Source organism: Varanus komodoensis, unplaced genomic scaffold (assembly GCF_004798865.1).
Source record: "Varanus komodoensis strain SLA01 unplaced genomic scaffold, ASM479886v1 scaffold5, whole genome shotgun sequence".
In the NCBI taxonomy this organism is placed as follows: Eukaryota; Metazoa; Chordata; class Lepidosauria; order Squamata; family Varanidae; genus Varanus; species Varanus komodoensis.
In genome coordinates this window covers 52,041,645-52,050,961 of record NW_025336087.1, presented here as the reverse complement: position 1 = coordinate 52,050,961, position 9,317 = coordinate 52,041,645, and the positions used below count along the sequence as shown (strand labels likewise).

The following is a 9,317-nucleotide window of genomic DNA, read 5'->3' as shown; positions in this document are numbered from 1 at the left end:
ACTTTGCTAGCATGTGAATGAGTGCAATGGTGCGGTAGTTTGAACATTCTTTGGCATTGCCCTTCTTTGGGATCGGAATGTAAACTGACCTTTTCCAATCCTGTGGCCACTGTTGAGTTTTCCAAGTTTGCTGGCATATTGAGTGTAGCACTTTTACTGCATCGTCTTTTAGGATTTTGAATAGCTCAGCTGGAATACTGTCACCTCCACTAGCTTTGTTGTTGCTCAGACTTCCTAAGACCCGTTTGACTTCGCATTGCAGGATGTCTGGCTCGAGGTCAGTGACCACCCCAATGTGGTTATCAGGGACGTTAAGCTGTTTCTTGTATAGTTCTTCTGTGTAATCTTGCCACCTCTTCTTAATCTCTTCTGCCTCTGTTAGGTCCCTGCCATTTTGGTCCTTTATCATGCTCATCTTTGCATGAAACGTTTCCTTCATCTCTCCAATTTTCTTGAAGAGATCTCTGGTCCGCCCTACTTTATTGTTTTCTTCTATTTCTTTGCACTGTTCATTGAAGAAGGCATTCTTATCTCTTCTAGCTATTCCCTGGAATTCTGCATTCAATTGGGTGTATCTTTCTCTTTTTCCCTTGCCTTTAGCTTCCCTTCGTTCCTCAGCTATTTGTAAAGCTTCCTCAGACGCCATTTTGTTTTCTTGCATTTCTTTTTCTTTGGGATGGTTTTAGTTGCTACCTCTTGTACAATGTTGTGAACCTCCATCCATAGTTCTTCAGGCACTCTGTCTATCAGATCTAATTCCTTAAACCTATTTATCACCTCTACTGTATATTCATCAGGGATATGATTTAGGTCATACCTGAGTGGCCTAGTGCTTTCCCCTACTTTCTTCAATTTAAGCCTAAATTTTGCAACAGTAGATAGGTAGATAAATAGATAGAAAGATGTAGGGCAGGGGCAGGAAGTTGACATATATGAAAAAAGAGTTCAGAAATAGAGCAAGGGCACAATCCTGTTCATGCTCAGAAAGAAAAGAGTCCTATACTTCCATTCTACCTGAGGAAAGGTGGGAGTAGTAGAACTTTTTCTGTTTAAACATGCATAGAATCGCATCCCATATTGCTCAGAAGAATATGGAACTACCTTGTTAAGTGTTTGTAAGAGTGATTTGCACTCAGTAGTGGATTTCAGGTAATGCTAGTAGACACATATACTTTTCCATTTTTCCAATGTGTTTCCAATTCTCTAGTAATTTTGCATTTTAATTTAATGAATTAAATCAAAATTAAATATATTCTATTCCCTATTCCTCCTGCTCTCACCACTGTTCATTGTGTCTTCTAATTTATCTTCTGATTTGGTCAACAATACCCTGTGAGATCATTCATATTTAATAACTGTTAAATGATCCAATTATAGGAAAAATCAGTAGCCCTTGCATCTTCATAAAAGCTTGGCTAATTGTCATTGTCATTTATACAACTGAGAATGTGAAAACCTTCAAGGTTAATGTTTACTGCAAATGATGGAATCTGCCCTTCTAACATTTAGTTGGGTTGCTTTAATCAATTGTCTATATATGCTAAATGTTTATTATTAAATAAAGAATGAGTCCTTAAGGTTGCTGCACAAAATGAAGTGTTCCTCCAATTTCTGCTAAAGCTTCCCAGGCTAGGAGAGTCTTTTGGAGATTAATTTTTGTTCTGCAGAAAATTGATAGTCAGATGACATTAACTTCTGAAGTTTAAATAACTGTTACTGTGGAACTTCCTGTCCCTCCAAATCATCCTATGTATTCTTTTTTTTAATTGTTTGTGGCTTTGACTACATATAATTTCCCTTACAAAAGTTGCCAAGAACCAGAGGGCAGGGGGAGATGATGATGAATGTAGCTTTAATATTATATTTTGCTCAAGGCCACTTATTTTTGGAAGTTGCCCACAAATCAGCTGAGCAGTTTGGCAGTTCACTTTTATAGTCATTCCTAACTCAAAATAGAATGGGGTGCTTGTGACTAACCAGCTGAGAGGTAAAGGTGGCATCATGCTGTAGTTTTGCTATGGTAAGCCAAGTCTTCCATTACTGAAGAAGCACAGATGAACCTCTCTCCTTCATTTCTTATTTTTAAAGTTACAGATATTGATCACTGCAGCGTAGTAGCCAAAATCAGTTGGAATCAGCTTAGCAAGTCACTTGCTTTCAAGGTGTATCCTTGGCTTTTGAAATGAGCCAGGAATGCCTTTTCCATCATCTTCACAGACTGTGGTATGGTTAAACAATAAGAAAGGTCCCCTCACTAATATTATTGCACCTCTGTTGTTGGAACTACTGGCTGACCTGCATTTGGAGTCTCTCCATGTTCCTAATTCTCCCTAAATCCGTTCCTGTTGGACCACAAAAAGAAAAGTTGTATGATGGAATATGTAAAAGACTGGTATTTGGAGCTGAGAGACTTTTAAATGGAACTGACAAGTGGATGGCCCATTTTGTGATGGTGCTGGTCCCACCTCACCCAATGTTTTAATCACTCCTAATTATTTCTCAGGAGCTTTTGTATCTTGTATTTTTAGGCATTAAAAAACCCCCCACAATTTAGGCTGCAATCATTGACACACATACATTGGAGTAAGCCCCATTGAACCCAGTTTAATTACTTCTGAGTAGATAGGTATAGGATTACACCATTGATCTTTACCCAATGCCCTCAGGACCTTGCTGTGAACTTTTCCCTTCCTAAATGAAAAGTCTTTGCTCTATGCTGAAACCTAAAAATAGATTTCAGCTAATGAGGGGCTTGAGAGTGAAGAGATAACATTGTTGAGACAATACTAAATGCTTCAAGATAATTAAGGGCCAAATGCAATTATATGTAATGATGATGCAGCCCACCATAATGGGCTAGTGGAGTAGTTTAAATCCCATATCCATACAAAAAATGACATTTTACAGCAACAAAGATTAGCCACCCACTGTGTTTATCCATCCTTTCTATGGGTTGGTTAAAGCTATATTGGTGCAATTAGTAGCTTGCTCTGCTTCATCTGAAACGTGCTTTTATTAAAACTACTTAAAGAATCCAGCGTTTTTCCTTACTTCCAGTTATGGGTGGTACACTAGCCTCTGCATGTCTTCCTGTCTGGAGACTGCCACACAATCAGGCAGAAGAGGATTCTACCCCTCTCATGCCCTGCCCTTTGGCAGAGTCTGCATCGGCCTTTGGTCAGTTCATCTGCCTTGCCTAGGCACTGGTAAAGGTGAGGAGGATTGCCTGCAGAGGCCTATCTGTGAGCGACAGCAAGAAATGGGGTTGAGTCACTTGGGCATTCTTTGGGTCCTAATCTCTACAGCGTGGGTCCTCAAACCACGGCCCGCAGGCCGAATCTGGCCCACCATGCCCATTTATCTGGCCCACCTCAGAGGTTTTGGACTCCCCATGCCTGCCGCTGCCCTCCTCCCTGCGCATGTGGGGAGGCAGTGGCTTGCTCGCACAGAGATCATTTTGGACTCGCTCAGAGAAAATGATCTCTGAGCAAGAAAGCTGCTGCCTCATTCGTCCACTGCTGTCTCGCCTCGCCTCGCCTCCCCTTGCCGCACGCGACTGTCCCACCTCACCATGGCCACCCCCCTTTGTCTCATCTCGCTGTGCCCCCCGCCCCCACCTCACTCTGTGCGCTCTGCCCCTATGCTGGCCTGCACACGCCATCGGCACTGCCTTGCCGGCTTGCGCCCACCACCAGCAGGTTACCAAACTGGGAGGAAAGCTCTCATTGTCAATGAGCAGCTGGGGACAGGGCTTGAACCACACAGGGTCTGTAGTGGCAGTAAAGAAAGAAATTGTGTACCCTCATCCCAAGCTGAGGCTATGATCCAGACGTGGCCTGTGGTGCAGTTACTGTTTATGAAAAGCATACATCCCTTGATTGCAGAATTAATGAGCAAATAATGTCATGCCTAGTGTGAACCTAGTTAGAGATGTCTCCAGAAGCAGACATTTCTTCTAGCTTCGAGTTACAGAAATAACCCAATAGGAGGTGCTTTTCTCTTTAGTTGTAGCTAGTTACCACTACACCACAGACACCTACTGTATTTTTCGCTCTGTAAGACGCACTTTTCCCCCCTCAAAAGTAAGGGGAAATGTCTATGCGTCTTATAGAGTGAAAGTGTGTGTGCCCGACGCCCGGGACGCTGCCGGCCGCCTGCACCACGTGGCACCACCTGGCCGGCACGCGCTCAGAACGCCCTGCTCCGCCCCCCCCTCCGGCTCAGGTGAGAGCTGTTAATCACAGGTCGGTGTGTGTTTTCAAATGGCAACCCGTCTTTTAATGAAATCCATGGGGATGGGGAATGTGCCTGTGATTATCAGGAAGCTTTCCATGGATCCCTCCTCTAAAAACTAGGTGCGTCTTATAGAGTGAAAAATATGGTAAATGGCATTTTATTCTTTGCAGATTTAGCGCAGAGCCTATAGTCTGTGGTCACATTTGCAGGTAATGCTAAGCCAGGAATTTTGCAACCACTGTGTAGATGAACTGCTTGTGGATACACACTGTTGGACAGTTTGCATGACATAATATGCAGCCCAACTCACAAGTGTTGCTGTGTCGTGCAAACCTGGTGAGCTTGGTTTATGTGAGGATTAAGGAAAAATAACTAGTAGGAGGTGCTTTTACCCTTAGCTGAACAACCCTAGCATAATATATGGTCTGTTTTAAGGTTATGTAAGGGTTGTTTAACCCTCAAATATAACCCACCCTTGCTGGGCATGCGTAACACAACACCCATGAACAGGGATTGCATATGCAAACTAGTGCCTGTGGAGGCCATTGATCATCCGTGGTGAGCCTCAGTGTGTCATCTGAACCTTGTTACTCTTTCCTTCCTTTCTCAGAAGCATAAACCAGGTAGGAATAGTTTGCCATAATAATGGCTTGTTGGGCTGAAACAACCCAGAATTAGGAGCCAGCAACAATTTCCGGTTTAATTAAGCTAGTCTATAATCCAGGCTTGTTTGGCTCCAAAAAATCAAAATTCCAGTTTTGTTCTTTCTTCATATTAATAAATGAGACTTACCATTTTGTATAAATGTGATCTGTGTATTGCACACTGTACAGTAGGGGAGTCCTTGAAGAACAGTACAGTAATTTTGAGAAAATTTCCTTTTGCAATATAGCATAAAGTTTTTTCCATTCAGAAGACTGGTCACAATTTCTGTAACCAAACTCTTATATATTCAACTTTTAGAGAAAGAAGATATTGCATTTTATGAAGCAAACACTCGAGATTTTCTGTTTCCAGAGCCCAAACTGACACCTGCATATCCTGGAGTGGACAGAGAGTTACTAATGAACACACATCCTTCTTTTCCAGTGAGTTGTTACAGATTGTTCATACATATGCCAGAGTCAGTGAGATCTTCTCAGTACCCCTTCCTTATTCATTTCACAGATATTTTCAATATTTAGCAGTAGAGACATTTAACTATGTATTTAACTATTTGTTTATTCATACTGTGACTGCGTTCATATAACATGGTGGCTTATCCCAGCCAGAGTGGTTAACAAACCATGCTGCAGGGTTCAGACATCATGAGAAGCCTCCCCCACCCCCTGTTTATAAGCCAGCATCACTTACTGTGTTGTGTGAACCCCATCTATTTCTTTACCACTCCATCTTTAAAATTTCTGAGGACTGCATAAAAACAGATAACATTCACAACAAAATCCTTATAATTATTTAAATTACTACGAAGTTTGCAAGAACAGCCTCAAGCAACTAGAACAAACCCTTTTTGGCTGGAAAAGGTGGTCGCAGAAGACAAAGTGTCACATTCTTGGTGGATCTCCATAGGAAGGCCGCTTTGTAACATAGATACAGTCACTGAACTGTGCATCCGTCTATATAATAGTGGGTCTTACCATGAATGGAAGGAATAAGGAATAGAACTTCACTTAGTGATCTGATGAGACAAGGAGAAAATGCTTGCTTAGCTGCATGGGTCCCAGGATACTTTGACTTCAAAGGTAATGAGCAGTACTTGGAATTGGGCCTGGACACCATACGCCTCTTCCCAAGCCATACAGTTTGCATTAAAGGCCCTGCTCTGTGTCTCATTGGCATTAGAGCACCTGCAGAGGCCTGTGCACCCAGCAAGGTGCCCACTGCCCAGGTTTGGGGCCTCCTTGCCCTGTTGCTTCTCCTTTTCCCTGTTGCCTTTATTCCTCTTTCACCTACTTTCTCTACTTGCCTTGTTTCTGCCTTCCACTTACGAGTATGTATGTTATTATGTAAACCTATTGTGTGTGTTCAGTTGAGATGTTTTCTTGATTTCGATGCTTGTGTTATGGCATTAGCCACTCTGAATAAATTAAATAAGCATCCAGTGTAATTGTACCAAGTAATATGCATGACATACCTTTTGTATATACCATGAAAGTCTAAATACATAAACTTCCACCATTATCACATGGCCATCGTTTTAAATTGCTTTTCATGGCATGTCTTGATGCTGAAATTTGCTCATGTGGATTGGGTAATTTTATCTATACCATTTCTCTGCTTGGTAGAAGAAGTGGTGTCACAATGGCTGGGCATTACTAGGTCAAGCCTTATATACTGGCTCAGGTTAATCATATGACCGCTTGAGCATTGATGCCAGGGGCCTAGCAGCTGCTTATATGGAGGTGTCATAGACTCCTTGTGCAATGCTCTTAGAAAGAAATAGTCTTTCTCTGACATAATTTCTAATTAGAGAGAAAAAACTACAGAACAAAGAAAGTGATCTGCTACTTACATGTACTCTTCTTGTACCCTGTGATAACTGCAGCAATGCTATAGAGTCTTTTGACTGTGTGATCAAATACTTTTCAGCTGGAGGCATCTAGTATGCTTACAGTGCAGTGTTGTGTCCTGAGTTCAGTGAGGCTTTCGTTGCACGACTGTTAACTTAGAGTATGCAATGCCTGCAGTGGTGAGGTCTGCCATATGTTGCTTTTCCTGGTATCTCTCAAACTGAGACGAGAGTAACACAAAGAAAAATGTGCCATACTTTCCTCTCATCTGCTCCTTTGATGTGTGCATATTTATTGCTTTATTTTACCCTAATTTCCCATTCTTTTACAATCTCTAAGGGCATTGCTCCAAAATTAGAGTTTTCCACAAGAACAACTATCACAGAAATTCCACTTCTGTCCAGAAGAAGGTATCGTGTAAGTAATTTTAGCTAATTTACCCACATGAGGAGAGCAATTTATCTGATCAAATCGAACCTCTCTATATATACCTCATGATATTAGTGCCCCAGTATAGCATAAGAAACATTTTGTCTCTGGACAGATCTCTTAAACTTTTCTCAGATGATTAGTTATGTTAGACATAGTAATGGAAGGCTTTACTATTGGAAGGCTTTACGACTTTATATTTTAATAATTTAAAAGTATTTATACTTTTAAATCTCCAAAAGATCTATTCTTGTTGAAAGATGATTCAGACTCCAACAGACCTATAATCTTGTCTCTGTGAGTACCTACCTCATGTGCTGTTGGTACAGCACTTTTCTCTAGAGCTCTTCCTGTTTCACAAGCGTTGATATCTACTCCTCATTCCAGCTCAGTAATCCATCAGCCACTTTTTCATACACCCATACAAGTGTGATTGTTAAAGCTAGACAAGAATGAAGTTGTGGGCAACTAGTAATGTCTAACAGCAAATGCCCCAGGTGCAACCGTTCATTCACCTGTACATCTCTTTATCTGTTTTCCTTTTCATTCACTGTTAGTTACATATTTTGTATGCTGCTTTGCTTCTTTTGGTATAATTTTGGATTTTTAATATAAAATTTGAATAATAGTAGTAATATTTATATATTAAAAGATGAACTGATTTTGTCCTCCTTGGGAGAGGTGATAACAGAGTTTGTATACAGAAGCTTCTACACAGAGTCTGTTTCAGAGAGACCATGCACCTGATGTCAGAGGAGCAGAGATACTATTCAGTCCCCTTTGAGGCTTCTAACAAAGAAACCTCAAAATAAAGACTAAATAAATTGTTTTGAGGATGACTGTTATGAAGGGCTCTGTGCTTGCAGCTTCCACATGTTTTAGTGGGAAACTAACACAATAAAAACTACTTTAGACCTTTAGCCTATGTATGTTTAGACAGAAGAAAGTCTGTCTAAAGTTTCTAAAGTTAGAAACTGCTAACTTTAAGACTGGGTGGGGAATGCTGGGAATACTAGAAATGTAGGTCTTTCTTATTTAAACATCCTTCGTATTACCCCCCTAGAAAGTGCAGAGCTATCTCACACAGATGAGATGTCTGTATATAGGGAGAAACAATTTTATTCTATATGGTGAAATACTTCCTTATTTTAACAAGAAGGTAATATAGGGATAACTTTTTGACCTCAAAAAATCCAAAATGTAAATGGATTTCAGCCATTCAAACCTTTGGGGACATTTACAAGGTGTTTAGTTAGTTAGCATACACCTTGAATCAAGTGCATTCTAGGACACAAACAGTCAATAACTATGGCTATTATGCCTTGCTTGTTGGCCTTCCAAACACCTTTGACAAGCTGCTGTTGGAAACACAACTCTGGATTAGATGGTCTCTTGGGTTAATCCCACAATGCCACTTTCTTGTTCTTATGTCATCATTCCAGGTCCATAGTTCTTTTTTTGCAGATGCTTTAAACTGCATTGCTCACCAACCTCTTCACATGATGAGCAGGAAAGAGCACAGGGTTCACCACTTGTTGATTTGGGGGTGGCCTTGAGAGAAAAAAAATAGCTGCCTCTTCCAGGGTATTTCTCATTGCTTCAAATGTAAAGTGTGGCATTTAGCCAGGTGCACAGCCAGCTGTTGTTTGGATCATTCTTCTGCTACACCTATTGCCTTTTGTAGCTTGGTCTCCAGAGACCCAGTGCAGACATTGACATATTTTGCAGGACAGACATAAAAACAAGTTACAAAGGGCTGCCTCTGCATCACCCCGGCGAAGGAGCATCTCGCCTGCACAGTGCAGGGCAACAAAGAAAAAAAATGGTAGGAGATTGACCAGATCCTTGCGCTCTCGCTCTCCATCACCAAGGTCACCAAGACATCATCTCCATGAGCTCTGCAGAGAAAACCAACAACACCTATCTCCTCTGAGCCTGAAGTCTGTTAAGTTCAAAGCAGAAACAGACTACCGGCCACCTTTTGTAGTTCGACATGTAAGTCCTGGGTATATTTACTGAAGGTAACTGTTAGAGTTATTTCAATAAACTGGGTACAGGTAATCCATGGTGTACAAATGTCCAAGTTACAAACAACCCATACTTCCAAATGTTCAGACTGCCATAAACTCTATATGAATATGA

The 9,317-nt window shown here is 41.1% G+C and overlaps 1 protein-coding gene across 1 annotated transcript in view; it reads left to right on the top strand.

Annotated features, from left to right (window-relative positions):
- The window catches only part of SPATA6L (spermatogenesis associated 6 like), a 22,932-nt gene that overhangs the window by 8,170 nt on the left and 5,445 nt on the right, over positions 1-9,317 (top strand). The window contains exons 5-7 of the mRNA XM_044446210.1: positions 5,200-5,324; positions 7,086-7,163; positions 8,904-9,170. Of these exons, the coding sequence (XP_044302145.1) occupies positions 5,200-5,324; positions 7,086-7,163; positions 8,904-9,170 (470 nt within the window). The remainder of the gene's footprint in view (positions 1-5,199; positions 5,325-7,085; positions 7,164-8,903; positions 9,171-9,317) is intronic.